At 45.5% G+C, this 22,478-nt stretch overlaps 1 protein-coding gene across 1 annotated transcript in view; it reads left to right on the forward strand.

Annotated features, from left to right (window-relative positions):
- ELF5 (E74 like ETS transcription factor 5) overlaps window positions 1-21,154 on the forward strand; it is a 164,429-nt gene extending 143,275 nt beyond the window's left edge. Inside the window, exons 5-7 of the mRNA XM_069221846.1 lie at window positions 9,152-9,220; window positions 12,879-13,074; window positions 17,645-21,154. Of these exons, the coding sequence (XP_069077947.1) occupies window positions 9,152-9,220; window positions 12,879-13,074; window positions 17,645-17,747 (368 nt within the window). The 3' untranslated portion in view covers window positions 17,748-21,154. The remainder of the gene's footprint in view (window positions 1-9,151; window positions 9,221-12,878; window positions 13,075-17,644) is intronic.
- Window positions 21,155-22,478: the final 1,324 nt, after the last annotated feature.

The raw sequence follows: 22,478 nt of genomic DNA on the forward strand, positions 1-22,478 counted from the left end.
CCTCCCTTTACTTTGCAGGATTATCGCCACAATTTATGGCGCTAATCCTGCAAATTACCACAGTAGCGTTATAAATCTTGACGCTAGGGCTGTTCGCTTTCCCCAGTGCTTTCCCCACTCGCTATGGAGCCATTAGTGGCGCGATTGTGGATGAAAGAATTAGAGTGGGGACTCTGGGTGGACGGACGGTGGCATGTTGCGTCTTTGTACGCCGATGACGTCTTAATTTATCTGTGTGAGGCAGATGGTGCCCTCCCAGGGTTGTTTGCTCCGTTGGATTAATTTAGCGAGGTGGCAGGACATAAGGTAAACTGGGGCAAGTCATGTGTATTCCCCCTACGTGGGGCTGGTGGCATGCCAGACCAGCCGGCAGGCGACGGGCGACTTGCATGGGCCACAGGGACCTTTCGTTATTTAGGGATCAGTGTGTACCACTCAGAGATGGATATAGTGGAGGGTAACTACGGTAGGGCCCTAGCCTCCACCCGACAATCTTTGTTCTTCTGGATGCGCCTGCCCCTCTCCCCTATAGGTAGAGCAGCCATTGCTAAAATGTTGATTCTCCCAAGATTGCTTTACTTGTTTATGGCATTACCAGTTCCGCCTTTAAGGCTATATGCAGTTTGCTGATAGCACTTATATGGGGATCCGGACGCAAGAGGGTCTCTGGATGCACTCCAATGCCCTTTGCTTGAAGGTGGCATGGCGGTACCAGATATAGAACAATACTATGCAACAGCCCAACTGCAGTGGATGATGTTCTGGTTGACAGGAGACCAGACAATAGAGGGAGATATGGTGCGGAACGCTGTAGGGGTGGGGGGGCTCACATGGCTCCTTGCACCGGACAGGTGCGGTGCGGAATCAGGGCTACTGCTGCTTGCAGCAAAGTAAGCCTGGACTCGATATATTCATCCAAGAAGACGATTGCTCCCCTACTCATCTCGACTCCCGATATGGGATGTACCTCGAATACGAGACCTTACTCAGATGTATGACTTTAACACATGGAGGGAGGGTGGACTTCTATCTATAGGAGATCTCTATGAGGAAGGGCGTCTGCGTTCGTTTACGAACTTACGCAATACATTTGGTCTGGATGCAGGGCAGTTTCTTGCCCGCACGGCACTGCAAGCAGTAATAGGGAAAGTCTGCCATTTGGGCTCCCTGGAACCCGCAACACACCATGGACTACATTCTATACTAACACGAGGATCAGAGAGGAAGGCGGTCTCTAACTTATACATACTATTGAGGGGGACACAGAGTGTGACACATCCCCGTAGCACAGCTCGGTGAGACGACTGTTTGGGCATTGACTTAACCAAACAGCAATGGAGAATGGCGCTAGAACGTGTGAGGTATGTGTTACGAAATGCCAAACTGAAATACTCGCACTTCAGTTATGTCCATCAAACTTACCTGACACCACATGGCCTTCATGGTATATTTCCGGGAGCTTCTCCGTTGTGTCCAAGATGTGGCCATGAAGATGCCCCTTTCTTACGTATGACATAGGAATGCCCGGTGCTGCGCGGCTCATGGACCCACATTATACAACATGTATCAGATATTATAGATGTACAACTCCCACTGGACCCATTCCTTTGTCTACTGGGGATAACCAAAAGAAAAAAACAGACTAAACACTATTTCAAATTTATAGACCTTGCTTTTGTATTATTTAGACAACTTATCGGTATGTCCTGGAAGGCACCCCGACCCCCCGATGTAAAGGACTGGCTGCATGAGGTATCCCGTTGGGCTACAGCGGAAGCCAGCGCATTAGAACAGGATAGACGTGTGCAGGGCGGAGTTGGGGGTGCGATATTATGGGATACCGACCTGATTAAACCGGCAGATAAATTGACTCCACAGGAGACAGACAGCACCAGTCCATTAGGATCACCCCAGCCAGCAACGAGAACTCCCACTACGCAAGCAACCAATACAAGACGGAACTACATGCTTGTTAGAGTCCCAAAACTCTTCTTGCCCCTGCCCCTCTCAGCACAGAGACCTTACACTCCCCTGATTGCCTCCTCCTCAGACCTTTGAGATCTTTGAGGGGTTGGGTTGGCTAGACACCCCATAGGAGCACTGGAGGGACACTTTGAACATTGCTTTGGGAGTACAGGCCCAGGATCGCTCGCTCCTTCCCCCCCCGACTCTGACTCAGATGATTACCCTCGGGGGTTAGAGTCCCGACCGAGGGACTCGCTGAGGATACCCTCTGCCCTGAACCGCACACACCAGGCACGTCATTTAGTTCTTCTATTCACCAAGTTGTGTTCCCTTTCCCCGTATTCCCTCTACAAGGGCCTTACGGCAAGGGACGATGTCTGACTACATTGTGCACTATGGTCGATAATGGGGGATTTGGATACATAGTGGAAGCCGCTTAGTAAAGCGATCACTATATTTCTGTTATAGCACTGTTATGTCACCCTACTGAGTATACATGAGATGGCGCTGTTTGATTACGATGTCAAATTACCTGCTGATATGTGATGTTATCATTCCTATCACAACTAAGAGCCTTTTTTTTATTATGACTGGCATCATTACCATTGGCTATTGACCTTGTACTGAAAAAATGAAGAAAAACAAAGGCCTCATAAATGCCTGCAGAAAATCCCATATAAAATAAGGGAAAAACAAAAAGGGTGGGGGAGGGTAGTCAGGTGTATGGAAGGACCAAACAGGCGGTGAAGTGCATGGAATAAAGAAAAAAGGCGAAAGGATAAAATCATCTCCTTTCCAAATCCCTCACCCCTAAAAAACAGTAGTACGTTTATAGACATTATGGGCTTGATTTCAAGCTTGGGGGCTGGGTTACTCTGTCACAACTGTGACGGATATCCGGTCCACCATGTTACGATCTCCGTCGGCTATCATGGGATCGTGATACGGCAGATGCGATATCTGTCACTGTGTGATGGAGTAACTCCTCTGCCAAACTCTAAATCGGGCCCTAAGACTTGAATGTTTTTGAGTTTTTAATTTTTATTTTAGATCAACAGACGTGGATCCAACATGGATTGATGTAGATCCCATGGCACAGATAAGGTGGGCAGTGGAATCAAAGGGTAGGAATCAAAGAGCAGGACTTCGTGATGGATCGGCCACTGCAGATAGGAAGGGAAGGATTGTCAGGAGGTGAGGAGAGAAGCTAAATTTAAATAGCATTGTACCACACTCAGAGGTGCATTTTTACTTAAAGTTTGGAAATGCTTTCAGCACCTCTTGTAACTTTGGGCCTCATTAGTGTTTTTATTCGTTTTTATTCTGTTGGAACTACAATTTTTACAACTAGACTTACCAGTGTTTTAAACAAGGCCCTTTTACACTCAGGAAGGATTGTGCCTGTCGGTCTCGGTATACTGTGTCGGCAGCCATTTTCCGACCTCTTTAGAAGCATACTTACGGATGCCATTTTGAGGAGGTCAGTGGTCTGATCCTCCTGTTATCTGAAGACTTAAAAACCTTCAATGCTGCAGCCGCGCAGCGGGCATGCCACAGGCGTGCCGAAGTCACGCCAAAGGCAAGCCCGTCTGTGCCCGTCCATGCCAGACCGGGCCCAGGGGCCAGCAACTATGGTCATCTTAACACAGGTAGGCTTACACATGATGCTGAACTTCTCCATTCACTTAGATTTAATATAGGAGCCAAAGGGAATGAACAAACAGTTGCCAGGAAAGTTACTTGGCCCTATAGTAGAGGTGATAGACCCCCCCAACCTCTGATAGAGAACATACCTGTATCACATAAAGCGCCACATAGCTTGTTTCTCCTGGCAGATTGTAGATCTTTAGCTGCCCACAAACTGGATATCAATCTTCTACTTAATGAATTAACACCTACAGCCATGTTCCTAACGGAAACATGGCTCCATGAGGGCTCAGCTCCTGATATTTCCCTGGCTTTACCTAATAAGTACTCAATCATAAGGCATGACAGAGTCGCTGGGAAAGGAGGGGGTATTGCCATTATTGTCAAGGATTCAGTTAAGGTCACCACCCATCCACTGAAGTTATTAGATTGTGTGAGTATGTATTTCTCCATCTCTTAAAATTCCCAATATAGTTTCACCAGGGCCTTAGTGTATCGCCCCCTGGCTCTTCATTGCATTTTCTTCAACCCTTTCCAGAGCAAGTGGCAGACTTATTTGTAATAAGCCAAATTTCATAATTCTTAGAGATTTTAATATTCATGCAGAGAATTTAGAGAATGCAGCTGCTAAGAGACTTCTGTTAGATATGGAGGCCTTAGATCTCACACAACTGATCAGGGGCCCTACACACATCAAGGGTCATACCATTGACTTAGTTTTCAGCAATACAGCGGACTTAACTGCCCTGCCCCCCACCCCCTTGGTCTGGTCCAATCATTATCTAAGCTCTCTTTCCCTTCCCCTTCCAGTATTGGAAACACCCTCCCAAAGCATTATCCAACCTTATAGACGTTGGCATATGCTTAAGATTAAAGAATGGATTGACATTTTAGAGAGTTCAAAACCCACATTGAATGGGAATCTGGCTACATCTTTAGACTCATTTAATAATTGGATTAGCAGAAGCTTAGACAAAATCCTTCCAAATACGTTAAGGCAGAGTGGACATAAGAAAAAAAGTGCCCCCTGGTTCTCCAAACAGCTTAGCCTAATAAAGAGGGAATGTAGGTGGCTGGAGCAAAAATTGAGAAAATCCTACGAGACTTCCTCTAAAGATGAGTATAGGAAGGCTATCAGAAGGTTTCATGCTGAAATTAAAGCAGCCCAAAGCGCATATTATGCAGAAAAAATTGAACAGAGCTCTAACTCCCCGAAGGAAATCTTTCTCTTGTTAAAAGAATTTACCTCTCCTCAGGCACACACAGACACTGTAGAAGCCTCTCATATACATAGTAATGAATTAGCGGGATTTTTTCAGGAAAAACTTGCAGAGATCTATTCAACCTTTCCAATAGATACTCACAGTCCCCAAGCGGTAGATGAGGAGTGTTCCAAGGGTGCAGCCAGGTTTACATATATTCCTCCCCTCTCTCCTGAAGTGGTCTCTATACTATTGACCACCCTTAAATCGAGGTCTCCCCAGGATCCGGCCCGCCTTCAATCTTAGGACCAGGGGCTTCATTATTAGTCCCTGTGGTAACTGAGCTGCTGAACATGTCACTATCAGTCGTCACTATTCCTCCACAATAGAAACATGCAATTGTGAAGCCTTTGCTCAAGAAGCCCAGCCTAGATCCTCTCATCCCTGGCAATTTTAGACCAATCTCTATGCTGCCAGCCCTTGCCAAAGTACTTGAAAAACATGTCAATACTCATCTTTCGAGTTTTTTGGAGGAAAATAACATTCTACGTCCGTCTCAGATGGGCTTCAGACCATTACATAGTACGGAATCCGCAGTCACTGAAGAAGTTAGGAAACCTGTAGACAAGGGATTGGTTTCGGCAGTCGTGCTTCGCGATCTTGGTGCTGCCTGTGACACGGTGGAGCACAATATTTTACTCCAGAGAATGAGGGAAAGTAGAGTCTCAGGCAATGTCCTGAGTTGGTTTGCCTCATTCTTGGAAGCAAGATCATTTCAAGTTTTGGACCGTTCCTTTTATTCAAGCTGTTTTAAGAGTAAGTGGGGGGTGCCTCAGGGCTCTTCTTTGAGCCCTATGTTATTTAATATCTATATGACCCCTCTGGCAAAAGTAGTGGAGCCCTATGGACTCTCTGTAGTGTCATATGCAGATGACACTCAGCCTGTGGTATCCTTTTCTACCGATCAGAACTCAACCAATTCCCGGCTCATTCCTTGTCTACAGGCAATCTCCAAATGGATGTTCAGCTGTAGACTTAAGTTGAACGGGGACAAGACAGAGGTTATGTTTCTGGGTCACCAAGCCAAACCAAACTTAACCTCCCCAGTTTTACAACCATTAGAAGATCTTCCATTGCCCAAAGAAAGCACTAAGGCCCATATTTATACTTTTTTAGCGCCACATTTGCGTCGTAGTTTGACGCGAAATTGGTGCAAACTTACAAAATACAATTTTATTTTGTAAGTTTGCGCCGATTTTGCGTCAAACAATTACGCAAATACGGCTTTAAAAAAGTATAAATATGGACCTAAGAGTCTGGGAGTATGGTTTGATCCATGTTTGACCAAGGACCATCAAGCAAAAAAATATCCTCCTCCTGTTTTGGCACACTCAGGGGGTGATTCTGAGTCTGGCGGGCGGCGGAGGCCGCCCGCCAGACTTCCCCCTCCAAAATACCGCTCCGCGGTCGAAAGACCGCTGAGGGTATTTTGGGTTTTGCACTGGGATGGCGGGCGACCGCCAAAAGGCCGCCCGCCAGCCCAGTGCAAAACACCCTTCCCACGAGGACGCCGGCTCAGAATTGCGCCGGCGGAGTGGGAAGGTGCGACGGGTGCAGTGGCACCCATCGCGTATTTCAGTGTCTGCAAAGCAGACACTGAAATACAAAGTGGGGCCCTCTTACGGGGGCCCCATGACAACCCATACCGCCATCCTGTTCCTGGCGGGCGAACCGCCAGGAACAGGATGGCGGTATGGGCTGTCAGAATCCACATGGCGCAGCGCGCTGCGCCGCCATGGCGGATTCAAAAGGGCAGCGGAAAACCGGCAGGAGACCGCCGGTTTTCCACTTCTGACCGCGGCCGAACCGCTGCGGTCAGAATGCCCTGCGGGGCACCGCCAGCTTGTTGGCGGTGCTCCCGCCAACCGGGGTCAGAATGACCCCCTCAGACTTCTTAGAAAGATTTTCAAAACACTTCCGTTCTTTACAAAGAGGCTCATCATACAGGCCTTAATAATCTCTCGGCTGGATTATGGGAATACCCTGTTTCTTGGTGCACCAAAATATGTGGTGAAGAAATTGCAGGTGGTGCAGAACACTGTTGCCCACCTTCTCTTCAATCCACCCAGGCATGAATTGGCCAGATCAGCTTTATCAACGTTGCTCTGGCTTCCTTTGGAGCAACGGATAAAATGTAAATCTTTATGTTACATTTACAGAGCATTATATGACAAAGGTCCACCAATATTGCGAACCTGGCTTCTTTTTACAAACCTACCAAACATTTAAGATCATCCTCCACGGCCCTAGCTGTCATTCCTCTAATGAAAAAGGCCAAATGGGGAGGAAGATCAATATCGTGTCTTGGCGCTAGACTGTGGAATTCATTACCACTGAATCTACGTCAAACCAGCCACGAACTGTCGTTCCGGCGGCTATTAAAAACTTTGTTATTTTAGTTTGCATCTCAAAGCTGTATTTTCAAAGGTCTTTCTGTATAGTGCTGGGAGGCCTTCGGGTAGCTATGCGCTCTATAAATTTTCATAACATAACATTACGAGTTTTGCGGAGGGGATTACTCTGTCACAAACGTGACGCATATCCCGTCCTCCGCATTATAAGTTCCATAGGATATAATGGAACTTGTAATACGGCGGACGGGATATCCGTCACGTTTATGACGGCGTAATCCCCTCCTCCAAACTCGTAATGAGGCCCTTTGTTTCGGCTAGTTTATTATTTTCTCCTGTGTAAAGAGTGAGAGAGTTGCACTAGTAGAGCGCCATGACACCCTATGAGTAGCTGTTCCGCTCTATAAATCCACCGAACATAAACATAGTATTGCGTGTATTCCACTACTTTCCTTACCAGAAGTGCCAGTAATGCATTTTCTCGTAGATGTTTAGATATTATTCTTGAACCCTGAGCTCAGCTTTGCAGTATTTTAACAACGGGCCTTGTCTCAAATCCAGCTAAATATTAAGTCAAGAACCAAGATGAGCATTCTAGGCTCTAAGGGGCATATTTACAAGGGATTGGCATAGGGCAGCACCAGCAGGCTTCTTGCTGTGCTTCCCTACGCCAATGTGAAAGGGCAGGAATGCACCGTATTTATGAAATAAGGTGCATTCCTGTCCTTTCTCCCTGCACTGATGAACAATTGACTGCCTAGCACCAACGCAGGCACCCTTGGTTGAGTTTTAAGCTCTTGCTCCCTGCGGTGCCTCCCTGACAAGCCTTTGACTGCTCAGTCTCTCTACCATAGGAGGCAAGTGCCGAAAGAGTGTACCTGACCCAGTTTCCAGAGCCAAGGCAAGATGGACACCAATGGCAGACAGCCTCAACCGCCACATTTGGGGTCCAGTAGCCTTTGTCTGTTCTTTGGGAGGGAATCACCATCTTGCAGGACACAGGCCAGCCACCATGGTCTTGTTCAAACGTGTGTGATGGACACAAAGGATTCATCTGAGCCCAAGTGCAGTTTTTGTGGACTCATCCCAAATACACAACATTCTAAGGCTAAGGAACTTCAGCCAGGGAGGGGGGTAATTATGCAGAATCTATAAGCAGGAGAAAATGGAGCAGGCCAACAACATTGTAGAAAAATGGAGGTCCATTATCTTGTGACTCCCCACTTGCAAAGACCCCCAAATAATGTTATCTCACTCCTCATGCACTCCCATCAAGCTACCTATATTAATTTGGAAAAAAGTAAAGCGTTTGGGGTATGACAGTCTACATGGATTTTACACGGAGGACCAGTAGGTCACTCCCGAAACTGGGTTGTAGGTAAAAAGGTTTCTACCCACACTACAAACATCTTCTGACAAACTGATGTGGCACACCTTTCAAGGAGTATGAGTCTCCATAGGCATGAAAACATACCTGGGCTGTCAGAAATTACTACATTAGGACACTGGAAGGCGGAGAAATATGGTGCCAATCATTTCTGTCCCTACAAAACTTAAAATCATCTCAAAATTAGGGGACTGGAGGATGTCAGTTACCACCTAGGGTCAGTCAGCAAGTTAACGAAATCACTAAAGCAGAACAGACTAACAACTCAAATAAATATTCCTTAAGTGTCCTATGGCTGTAGATTATGCAGCCTAAGGATGGAAGAGGTGACCTTCCCTGATGCAGGGCATCCTACAGTTGTCGAACAATGTCTGTAAGTAGCTACATGACCAACACCAATTTTGAGAGACAATTTATGACTATAGTTGAGCAATAACTTTTCACAACCATAGAGCCTCCTTTATGTATTTAACAAGTTCTTTAAAAATGTAATATTGTGACTATTCCAGTTTTCATAGTATGTTAAAATTTTATTGTAGGTGACACAAAGGGAATGCTGTGCGCAGAGGACACCAAAAACCAAAAAGGACATAACCGGGTGAAATCAGGTGAGGACAAACAGAATTGCATGTACAGAGATGTGACACGGATGACCATAGAAAACACTTGCCGTGCCCGCCCCCAAAACTGCCTTGGCCTCATCATGACGACTGCATAAAGTTTTAAGTAGCTTGCAAACTTTGAGACTCAAAAGAGAGAGGAGATTTATTGCAGGTAAATGTGGGCTATGGTCTAATCAGCCATTGGGAGTTCTGGTGGCCACTTATCTGACCAGTAGGCCAAAGACCAGTAGTATATAAATGCCATTAGAACCCCTAAATGGCTTTACTGGACATCAGTGCATTATGCTACATATATTTCTATATGACATGGTCATTTTGATGCATTGCCCCGAATGCTTTTTTTTTTTTAATGGTTAAATATGGAACGATACTGTTTGGTTGTCTATAGCAAAAAGAGAAGATAACCTTTACTCATGTTGCTCTGGAGGTATACTTTTAGTGAAGACATGTTTGACTATGCCAATAAGTTCATTTTTATTAGTACAAGCACAGATTTTGAAACCTAGTTACTCACTGCTTTGATGTCAGAGCAGTGAAGCGTCCAACCCGAAGACAGTGGTCTGTTGAGTGGTGGATCTTCCACCTCCACTAGGTCCCGATGGGCCCGAAGGAGGAAAAGGAATGCGGGTGGTAATGCTGTGCCACCATCCACCGTCTCCCTGTCACCCTCAGGTCTCACAGAGCCGCTGACAGCATGTCATGGTTCTCTGCTCCAATATTAGAGGATGTGTCATTATGGTAGGAGGAGAGAATGGGCAGATGGTGGTGTGTGTGGGAGGAAGAACAACAGGCACTTTTCGACACTGTCAGATACAGACTAAGTCCCTCAGAGGAGGCACCACCCACCATCAGGTGACCATGTACATCAGGCAGAGATTTGGTGAAGGGAGTTCCTTAACTCAAGATTGTGTGGTCTTTTTAGGTTGTGTGCTGTAGCCTAAATCCTGTCAACTTTCCTCTTGAAGTTAGGCCCAGATTTACAACAAGTGCTGCGCCAAAAATAGCAGGCTGCGCTGCACCACTTTTGAACACAGGGATGTGCTGTATTTACAGGAATACGATGCAAAAGGACATGAATGATTGTTTATGTGCAGGAAGGTGTCCCTTCCTGCACATAAATAATCTACAGTGGCGATTTGGCACTTCTATGTGTGCTTGAAAATGCAGCACACATAGAAGTACCAAGGCGTCATTTTGGAATGATTGTTTATGTGCAGGAAGGGACACCTTCCTGCACATAAACAATCATTCATGTCTTTTTGCTCCTATGTGTGCTGCAAAATGCAGCACACATAGAAAGAGCAAAAAACGAGGAGGAATAAAAATATTCCTCCTCGTTGCGGCATGCTAACGCCACCCCTGGGGTAGTGTTAGTATTTGGAGCTGCCTCAGATCTACGCCTTCTTGTAAATCTGGGGCAGCATCAAAAGCAATGGGTGTTGCAGTGAAACGCCCACAGCAACACCCATTGCACGCCCATATGCTGTAGAAAACTGCGTCAAGGGGCCATATTTACAAGGAGGCGTTAAGCCACAAAAAGTGGCTTAATGCCTCCTTGTAAATATGATTCAGTGAAAAGCGCCACCGGAGCGTCACTGACAGTGACGCTCCATTGGCGCTAGCGCTTTGTGAATCTGGCCCTCAGTGTGTTAGGGAAGGGACGTGCCGACGTGAGATGTTACATTTCTTGTTCTACTCATTGTACAGCCTTAAGAGCAAGTTGATTTCAAAGACCACCGAGGTACACACCACTGTTCTGTAGTCTCAGTAGAGGTTGACACTGGTTGTTGTAGTAAAAAGGCTACAGCTCATTGAAATGAGTACGTTCATAATGATTCCCAAGTTTTGATTGACATCAGCTTGTCAATCGTAGGTCCTCAGGACTAGACCCATTCCAATTTTTAAGGATTTTTAGGAAAGCCACAGACTATGTAAATTAGTTCCATACAAATTCCTTATCTGTACATGTATCTTAAATGGGTATCATGAACAATTGGCATGGATCCAGCCCTTCTGGACTTACGTCCACTACCCACTGATTTTAGAAGATAATGTAGTGTTTTGTGTCTTACAAATACCATATTGCTAGGATGCCACGCCAGCAACTGGTAAGAGGTGCTCAGCTGCAGATCACACAGTGAGCCCAAAGCTGCAGAGATACTGAAAGTCAAAATGAGGGTGCTATGCAAAAAACATTAGGGGGCATATTTATACTTCGTTTGCGCCGAATTTGCGTAGTTTTTTTCGACGCAAATTCGGCGCAAAACGAACGCCATATTTATACTTTGGCGTTAGACGCGTCTAGCGCCAAAGTATGAGCAATGAGCGTCATTTTTTTGCGTGAACGCCTTCCTTGCGTTAATGAGATGCAAGGTAGGCGTTCCCGTCTAAAAAAATGACTGCGACGCAAATGCGTCGTATTTATACTCCCGGGCAAAAATCACGCCCGGGAGTGGGCGGGGCAAAAAACACCGCATTTGCGCCACTTTTTAACGCCTGGGTCAGGGCAGGCGTTAAGGGGCCTGTGGGCTCAAAATGAGCCCACAGCTGCCCTCCCCTGCCCACAGGGACCCCCCCTGCCACCCTTGCCCACCCCAGGAGGACACCCAAGGATGGAGGGACCCATCCCAGGGACATTCAGGTAAGTTCAGGTAAGTATTTTTGTTTTTTTTTAAAAAAAAATTGGTGTCATAGGGGGGCCTGATTTGTGCCCCCCTACATGCCACTATGCCCAATGACCATGCCCAGGGGACAGAAGTCCCCTGGGCATGGCCATTGGGCAAGGGGGCATGACTCCTGTCTTTACTAAGACAGGAGTCATTTAAATGGCGTCTGGGCGTCGTAAAAAATGGCGCAAATCGGGTTGAGGCGATTTTTTTGCCTCAACCTGACTTGCCCCATTTTAAGACGCCCTAACGCCATTTTCCCCAACGCCGGCGCTGCCTGGTGTACGTGGTTTTTTTCCACGCACACCAGGCAGCGCCGGTCTGCTAGCGCCAGCTAACGCCATTCCATAAATACGGCGCCCGCATGGCGCTTCAGAATGGCGTTAGCCGGCGCTAAACTTTTTGACGCTAAACTGCGTTAGCGCAGTTTAGCGTCAAAAAGTATAAATATGGGCCTAAAAGTCACGCAGTATGACATGATGGAATAGTCTTCTGTAAATGCATGTCAGTGAGTTATCATAAACATTCTCATTGTCAATATTCCTGTTGTAGACTGTGCTGTATATGGAGACACTGTACTTTTGCTTGATATGCATTTATGGCTCAGACGCCGCAGTACACATTTGAAGCAGTGTGCCTTGGAGGTCTTCTGTTAGAAACAAGCAGGAGTAGCTGGGTTGCTTGCAGCATTGCTTCCCAACCTGTAGTCCGGGGATCCCTGGGGGTCAGCGAAGCCTTCTCAGGGGATCCGCGACTGCTTAGAAAATTAAATAATATTAACAGATTAGGTACCCAGCTGTCAGTAATAACTCACTTCTGGGTCCCCGGATTCCAATAATGATTCAGTAGGGGTCCCCGGGTCCCAGTAATGATGAAGTGGGGCTCCACAGAAGTTAAAAGGTTGGGAACCACTGGCTTACAGTGTTTTTTTTTCTTTTTGCTAGCATGTGTTGACACTTATCTGCTTCCTCCTGAAGGCCAGCAGGCTTCTCACTTGTGGGAATTTGTGCGGGATCTCCTCCTCACCCCAGGAGACCACCAGCGGATTCTAGAATGGGAGGACAGGGATGTAGGCATCTTCCGGGTGGTGAAGTCGGAAGCCCTCGCAAGGATGTGGGGACAAAAAAAGAAAAACAACAAGATGACGTATGAAAAACTCAGCCGAGCACTGAGGTAAGTCATGAGACCACTGGGTCCTAACACTTGGGTTGTATGAATTCTGCAATAGTTTTTCTGTCCTGTGTATTTAGACTTCTTCGAGGTGCTCATCACACCTGCCAGGCAATATTTCATGGAATTACTGCACTTGCCACATAATCCAGATTTTGCTGCATAATTTGCAGATTCTGACAAAAACAGTTACTATATTAAATACATCAATTGTTAATCAATGAACACCCAACACGGTGCCAGGCAGGGGCAGACTCTTTGCAAAGGCTAATTATCTAGCAGCTGATTGCTTTATTTGGTGTTTCCCTGGTACTAATGAGGCCAAACCCCTACCCAGAGAGCATTAATATAGCCGTATAGGTCCGAGCCGAAGGCGGGGCGTTAATGCGGTATAGCCCAGCTTTGAAGGCCTATAAGAACATTCCGCCACTAGAGGGCAGAATATTCCAATAAATAAAACAAAGGCCTCATGGAGCCCAAGGAGACTGAAATCACCTCGCGCTCCGTTAGGCTTTTGTTCACAGGAAAAGCTGTGAACAAAAACATTGGAATGTTGGAGCACCGGGCTTCTACCGGGCATTAGAAGCCCAGAGCTACTCCATTGTGTTCAATGGAGCTCCCAGCATTCCAATGTTCTAATATAGCCTTAGAACCCGCCATAGCGGGCTCTACCGGCTATTAAAGGCCCGCTCCCACGTTAAATGCCCGAGCCGAAGGCGAGGGCATTTAACAAGGGAAAGGGCCTTTAATAGCCGGTAGAGCCCACTATGGAGGGTTCTAAGGCTATTAGAACATTCTGCCACTCAGGGCAGAATGTTCTATTAAAAAAAACAAATTGCTCACGGAGCCCGAGGGGATTGAAATCCCCTTGGGCTCCGTGAGGCTCTGTTCACAGCTGTTGCTGTGAACAAAGCGAACATTGGAATGTTGCCGCTGCGGGCTTTTACCGGCCAGTAAAAGCCCGCAGCACTCCATTGTTTTCAATGGAGCTGCCAACTTCCAGTGTTCTAATGTGCATTAAAATAACACAATATAAAATACTGCTATAGAAAGTGCGTTGTTATACTGCTTTGTTTGCCTTTTGTGTCTCGCAATCTAGTCATCCCTGCTGCATAATCTGGTCTTTGTTGCCGCATAATTCCAGTGGCACTGATTACCAGCATAGATGCCTCCTGGGAAAAACTGAAACCAAACATAGCTGTTTAATGGGATCAGCATGTACTACAATTTTCCAACTCTTTTGCTCCCCACACACTACCCTTGGTTTGTATGCCAGAATATCATTCAGAAAAATATTGTGTGGCATAAATGTTTTATCCTAAACGTCATTTATTTAAATATTGCTCCACTGAACATAGAGTTTTTATTATTAACTCCAAGGGAGTGATATTTTTCATTGTGACATTTATGTTGTATCATTCTGACAAGGATATTCTGATAACATATTTCCCCTTGCTTCCCATTTACTCAAGGCTCACAAAGGCAGCAGAGGCAGGATAAAGGGTAAACACAACTTTAAGAGTTGTGGCTAGCTGTCATTTTCCAGCCCTTCAGCAGCAAGAAGTGGGCTGCTGGGGGCAGTATGTGGAATTACTGCTGCAACCCTTGGCATTTTGGTAAATCGACACCCAAGGAACAGCAACCTCGGAAAGAAGAGGTGATTGGGTGGATATAGGCAGGGAGGAAACAGAAATGATAATGAGAGACCAGGCAAAGTAGGGAACCTTTACTGGGAATTATGGTGGTATATCTACAACTACTTGTCAACTAGAGAAGAAGGTTTACCTGCTGCCTAGAGAGAATGTGTGGATCCAGCTTCAAAGAACCAAAAATGTGGCAAACATTCAGGAGTTATTAGGCTGTGGTTTAAAGAGGCCCTTGTTGGTTATGTGAGGTCTATGAAAGCAGACTCCCACCATCTGTAGGTTTCAAGGGGACTGCTTCAGAAACAATGGTACACCTTCCACTCTGCACCATACATGTTCCATCAAGGGCGCTCCTTAGCCTGACCCACAACATACAAGGTGTAGCTGTCTCTGATACACGCCCGATCTTTTCCTTCAGTAAAGCCATCAACAAAACTGCAGTGCTCAGGAATAACTAATCAGTAACCTTTTGCTAGCAAGGTTCTCACTGAATGTCTAAAGATTTCCATCCTCTTCACTTCAGTGTCTGGGTCTCCACCCTCCAGCCACAGGGATTCAGGCAATACATTTTCACTCTCTGGGGAAGCTACCATCATCCTCCATCTTGTGCCATGCCACAACCAGCGACATCCAAAATGGATCTCACTAGCACCAGTACTCATACTTTCAAACAGCGTGCATACACACACACGCACACACACACGCATGCACACACACACGATGTCAGCTCAAGGTCCTATGTTTTCACAAAACAATGGAACTTTACACAAGAGGGGTCAGTATATCACCTTCTCTCTGACACAGGGCGAAAGGTCTGGTCACACTATGGGGTTACAAAGCGTGGTGCACTGTTACCACCTTGGGCATAGCAAGTAGTCCACTTCCTGCTGTGAGGGCACGCTTGGTGCATTTTTCTAGATCACATGAGAGATCCTGGACATCACATTACCAGAGACAGGCCAAGGCCTCTGCTATGTTATTTTGATGTCAAAGCCACAATAAAACTGGGGATGCCAGTTTCATATGAAGTAAGGGACTTAGGGCAGGGGAAAAAGGTTGTTTAACGTACAGGAGACATTCCATTCCCAACAATCAAGTATTCAGTTCTGCTACTGCCACAAGTTGAGAGATTCAGCCTCGTACGCCCATGTGTTACACATACAGGCCAGTGGTGCTGCCTATAGTATTTCAATATTATGGCAGAGATAGCCACAATTACATGACAAATGCCAAAAATATATCCTGAATGCCCATCATAATGCCAAGGATACCACATTGTGTCAAGAATAACTTGTAGTGAGGAACAGGAGAGCATCACCATTTAAAGGATGTACAGAATAGGCCACTATTTACCACCGTTGAGCCAGGGACCTTATTAAGTCAGGTGTGAGTGTTATCATACCAGGGATGTCCACAATAAGCCAGGAAGTTACAAGCATTGTGCCAGAATTAACATTGTGCCACAGCAGCAGCATGCCAAGGATGCCCTCAGTGTGCCGCTAACCATTGCACACATTACACTGAGCAAGGGATCCAGCATGCTAGAGATTGCCCTTGTATTCTGGGGGTGCACTAGATGTCATTGGGTAGCTCAAGATGCTTGAGGCAGCTACGATTAAGGGACAGACACTGCCTTGCCAATAAATACCAGAAACACTCTCACTCTGACACAGATGCACAGAGATACAAACACATCTACACACACACGAATGCAGACACATAGGCAATCAGTGGCTGCTACTATTGGGTAAAAACAGTAGGGCGGGTTGTGGCGCAATGCCAAAAAGACTCACCGATGCTGCGTCTCTCTCCCTTGAATCCCAGTGTGACACACAGGAAGGTGTTTCACGACTTCCAGTTGTGCAAACAATCAGTCCTGGAGCTGCTCTTATGCCTTTTTCAGCATGAGCGCAGCTCCAGGATTGGTTGAAGCAGGCTAACTCAGCACCCGTTTTGAGGCTGGGGGCCTGTGGCAGTATTCTGTGATTGCTGGGTCTACAGTGCGCATGTCAGATCGGTCGGCTGTAGACAGCCGGCCTATCCGACAGGCGCAGTGAGCACTGGCGGCAGTCATCATGCTGCTATCGCAGCCCCGCCCTCACATACACACTGTGACAGCAGCACACAGAAAAATAAAATGGTAATGACTATTTTATATTCTGTGTGTTTACCTGCAGCGCTTGCTGCAGGCGGGGCAACACTCCTCCGCCGGTTAGGAGGAACCGCCGATGTAGACATTTCCAGCTTCTGAAGCAATGGAGACATCTATCTTCTGCACTCCTCTGACTCCTGATTGGTCCTGAATCAACTTCCTCCACACCTTCCTGCTGCCCATGTGGAAGGACCAGAGCTCACACATACTGACTGACAGTGCCCAGTCTGAAAACTTTTCAATATCCTAGAGGAAGAAGACACATTGCGATGGGCTGGTTTGTAGGTCAGGCACTGCAGTTCATGCAGAAAGTGTGAACACCGGGCTGGCCAGAGGGACCTACTGCAAGCCCCACCTTTCTAAAAGAGCCTTCGCACTTCTACCCCCTCCTCCACATCACAGTGATCATAAACTGCGTTTCGTCCCTCGTTCAATCAGACGTCTCTTGATGTGGCATGTCTTCGCAGTCAAAGCTCATCACCATGTTCCTCCTTGTACTGCATCTTTCACACCCTTTCTATCCATATGTGCCCCTAGATTATATCTCAGGTACATTATGCTTACTCTAATTCTATGCAATTGGATTTACACTCATAAAGAACTTCAATTTAGAGTTTAGCCATATAGCATATGTTTAATGAGCTTCATAAAACAATATTCTGTAAATCAAATGTTCCAACAATCTGTGGTATTGTGAACTATAAATATTATAGTGACTTGTTAAACCTACCTTTCAAAAAACTGAAATTCACTGTGATTGTTTTGCAAATTCCAGGCACTATTATAAAACTGGAATTCTTGAACGCGTTGACCGAAGGCTGGTGTACAAGTTTGGGAAAAACGCATACGGCTGGCAAGACTGCAAAACTGTGATGTGACAGAGGCACCATTGGCTGGTACAACAGCAAACTATGAAAAGCTGCAGAGCAGTGAACATTTCAGAGACCCCCTGGGCGAGAGCTTTGCCGAAGGTGTCCTGAATCCACGATGAAGACTTGATCTCACCTATTCGTGTTGGAAGCCAACATGCTGCAGTTGTGCAAAGACATTTTCTATAAAACAGATCTGACATTTTAAAAAAGATCATACTTTGCACTGACAAATACTTTTTTGTAACAGCAGGATAGACTTTGCATCGGTCAACAGCCTTTGTCTTCTTGTCGAACAATAAAAAGACCCCAGAGGATTATCCTGCATGGACTAGACCTAAGGATCTCCACAAAGACCCCTGTTACATCAAATGCCTCCATCTGGTTGTTCTAGATTGCCAGAAAACACAGTGCAAATAAAAATACAATTGTTCAAACATTGAATTCTTTCATTCCAGTGGCATTACCCCAAGTCTGACTGCCCTTAATGTGTGGGAGCACTCTGCCAAATATGGGTGAGTGGGTCAGTCAATAGTGGATCTGTTGCATGTCCAAGCTGGAATGCAACCATGCAACTGCAAGACTGGTGTCAGAAACCAGTAACAGGCTACCCACTCTAAAATGTCTGACAGCTCTCTTGTTCCTGTGCAACACAGGTCCTCCCTATCCTGGCCAGTCTTCCCTATATGTAAAAATTGCTGTGATCAGGTATTTTTAGCCAGCATTTTGGACAGTCAGTGGGTACGTACGCCATTGAAATTTGTATGTCATAACTATGGAATTCAATGACCTTGCCTTCTTCCCTGACATCACCAGACTTTACAGAAACATGAAAGCTGACCTATTGGCCAGGAGTTCCCAGAAGGCATCCTGTAGGATCAACCTGCTCATAGAAACAGCAGGTGGCCAACCAGCCTCTTAATAATCACCCTCCTACTCGTTGAGATGTATAGAAGATGGAGACGACCACAAAACAGTCCCTATGTACAACATTTAAATTAAGAAGCATTGTGCATTACACTAATGAGTTTTTAAATTGCATTATATTGAAAAAACAGTCTGAAAGATTGCTGGTTCATATTGTTTGGCTGAATAGGAACTTCTGTAAATGAGTAAACCTCAGTGAAAAAATGTAATTCCTGAACCAGACAGACTAGCTGTTCACCATTTCTAAAGGTTTGCAGACGAGGTAGTCATCCTATGTGGTAACTGGAGGGGGTGGTCTGCCATTAAAGGCTACATCGTTGCGACCCTTTTAGAACCCTGTTGTTCTTTCTCAGTGGCTTAGCCTGTCATCAGTTACCTTTGGGTGCTCATTTGTATGTGGAATCTGCAGCTTGTCCTACTTCAGTTCCTAAAGCATTGTTACCCCCCACCAGTACACCATTGCACATCATGATTAGTACTCAGACGTTTTTATATTTCAATAATTCCGGAAGCTCCTGGTAATGTGACTCCCCTTGACCCGCCACACACCTGGTGGTCAAGAAGTGCATTGTTATAGTTTTATGGGACTGCTAAAGCACAAAGGACCAGATTTAAAAGAATCTGGCGCATCGGTACTGATGCACCAGATTTCTTGCACCCCACCCCACCAAACGACACCTAAGGAGACCATGGGTGTGCTGTATTTACAATACGCGCACCATGACGCATGTTAGGACAATAGCGTCAAACGTTTTGATGCTATTGTGGTACTTTACTGCACTTGCATTAAAAATGTTAATGCTAGTGCAGCAAAGTGCAAGGAGGCCCATTGATTTCAGTGGGTGCGACCTTTTAACGGCTGCTTTGAGCAGGCGTTAAAAAGGATGCCAAAAATGGCACAATGACATTTTATAGATTTCATTGAGACATTTTTGCGAGCCTCCTAACGCCAGAACACCCCCCTTGCACATATTATGCCAGGCGCAGGCACAATGTGGCGCAAGGGGTTTCAAAGTGGCGCAATGCATACACTGTGCCACTTTGTAAATATGGTGCAGCGATTTTTGCCTCGTTGAACCACATTAGCGTAAAAAAAAGAATTACAAGGAGGTGCTAGGGCCTTGTAAATCTGGCCCAGTGTTTGCACTATTAGGGCCAAATAATTCTGCTTGTCGGCACAGGAGGTTGCCTCTATGTGGCTTACGTGGAATTGTTGGACAAGATATTAGGAATTTCGGGGTCTATTCAGATGTTCAGTGTTGAAGAGGCAAGCTTGCTTCTGGAGGATGGCATGGTTTGTGGTCATTCTGAATCAGCTCACTGAGGAGGGATGAGGAAGTCATGTCAGGGTGTGGGTGAGGTCAATGGAGGGGGGGCACAGGAGTAAGTGAAAGACACGGCACAGAAGCCGACATGATTATTTTCAAATGAAACTTGATTGGAACACACCATACATAAGGCCTGATTCAGAGTTAGAATAGATGGATGGATTACTCCATCATAAATGTGAAGGATAACCTGTCCACCTTCTTACAAGTGCAATATATCGTATGGCTCTTGTAATGGCGGGTGTGATATACATCACTGCGTGAAGATGTTACCCATCTACCAAACTCTAAATCAGGGCCTTAGTCATGCAGTATATGAACACACACCTGGCCAAATACAGACAGTCTCACAAAAGCAACCTGAATCAATGTGCTACACAAATAACAAGTGTGGGCAAAACCAACTATTTTGACGTTTACACTGCATGCTGTTGACCTGCTTACGTACTGGGGAGAGACATAGCACAGAAAAGAATCTGAAAATTGGATGATACAAAAAAGTTGATTTATTTTTTTGTAGTATCCATCTATTTGATATTTTTGTTCTGTTTTCATTCACCGGCGTTGCCAGGGTGCTTGCAGACTGTAAAATAGCCTCTCATGCACACCGATGGTGGTGGAGGGACACACCTAAACAATGGCTAAATATTCCAAGTCAAACCAAAGCCAAAGGCAAAGTAGGCTGACCCAAAACCCCATTTAAAGCGAGTATAGAAAACAATATGTTCATAATGAATGGCAAAAGCACTGTAACAGTAGAACTTAAAAACTACTAATTGAAATGTGGTTATCAAAGAACACCAGTTGTTTATAACTTGCTGCCTTTATCGATGATAATTGAAGAAATCCTAGATGAGAGAAAATCATTCTGAACAAGAGGACAAAGTACAAGATATGCTGCATCTGAGCATTACAATTAGTGGTCCAGCTTATCCTGAAGAAGCCTCTTGAATGATTTTAGGGCCAAAACGCATCAACATGATACACAGTCAAAATAGTAAGCGCCGTGCCTTATCAAAACATGTAAGACAAATGTAGACAAGAAAGATTTTGTGTTCATTAGAAGTCACTGGGGTATATCTTGTCACATAAATCTGCTAGATGTTTGATAAGCCATGTAAAGATAATAAGGTTTATTAAAATGATGTAATTCATAATAAAAGCATCCTAAAAATAACTAAAGTTGCCTGACCTCGTCTTGCACCACAGTACATTGAGTGAAAAATTTTTTTTCTAGTAAGCAATTTGAGGCCACAAGGTGTCCACGGTCTTCATTTAAAAAAAATATGTGTTCTCCGAAATACCTTAGTTTGTAATCAAGTACCTCAGCGATAAGTACACTTATCACAGTGTCCAATAACCAGGACAGTCACACAGGAAGGGCCGGCTCAGGGCGATGCGAATGGTGCAACCGCACTTGGCGCTGACATTAGGCGAGGTTCTGTGTTCAGAAATAACTTTTGGTTTTAAAAGCACCTGATGTTTTCCTTGCAGTTTCCAGGCAAGAATGTTTCTGCTGGAGAGAGATGGAAGCTGTGTCTAGTGGCAGTTTTGACTCATAAAGTAGCACAGAGGGTTAATATACCTGCTGCAGAGAAGGTGTACATGCTGATCACAGAACGGTAATCCTCATTGCTTTGTGTAACATTTCCCATAGACTCATTTACAGTTGTCTGATTCATTGCCTCTGTAGAACGTTTTGTGTGATGTAAAGTGCTCTGACACCCTGGGTTTGGTATGAATAGCGCTATAAAAAAATGCATGTGACGGTGTGGCTGTGGAGAAGTGAGAGACACTGTTGGAAGGTGGTAGAGAGGGATTCTGTGAAGAAGGAGGTCCTGGAAGTGCCAAAAAATATTGTTCAAGCAGGCGCCTCTAGCGTTAAAGGAGGTATGTGGAACAACTCTTCTGGTGGGAAGACCGGAACCACGGAGAGCATAGGATGAGGAGGGACTGGAAGGATGCTGGGAAGGGATGTTCTTGGTGTTGACATTCTCTAGACAGATCAATCTCTCTTACACTCCTCCATGAAGAGAGAGAGAACCTTAGTGATGTCGACCGTTGTAGGAGGCTGGACTGGTTTGTAGTGGGTACCTAAGGTACTTACACCTTATACCAGGTCCAGTTATCCCTTATTAGTGAAATGTAGACAGTGTCTAGAAGCCAGGCTCACTAGAGGTAGTGTGGATGAGCAAGCAAGGCCTAACTAGGAGACGTGCAAAGCTCATGCAATACCACTGTAGTCATTCAGTACTCACACAGATGAAAGAAGATACTCAGTGTTACAAAAATAAAGGTACTTTATTTTGGTGACACAAATGCCAAACATACCATAGATACTATACTCCCTTAGGAGGTAAGTAATACACAAATTATATACACTAGTGTGCTGAAATAGATGTAAAACAGTTAGAAAACAGTGCAATTAGTGAAAATCACAATAGTTAGAAATGGGCCTGGGGAACACAAACCATCTACTAAGAAA

The sequence above is a fragment of the Pleurodeles waltl genome, chromosome 3_1 (genome assembly GCF_031143425.1).
Source record: "Pleurodeles waltl isolate 20211129_DDA chromosome 3_1, aPleWal1.hap1.20221129, whole genome shotgun sequence".
Classification (NCBI taxonomy): Eukaryota; Metazoa; Chordata; class Amphibia; order Caudata; family Salamandridae; genus Pleurodeles; species Pleurodeles waltl.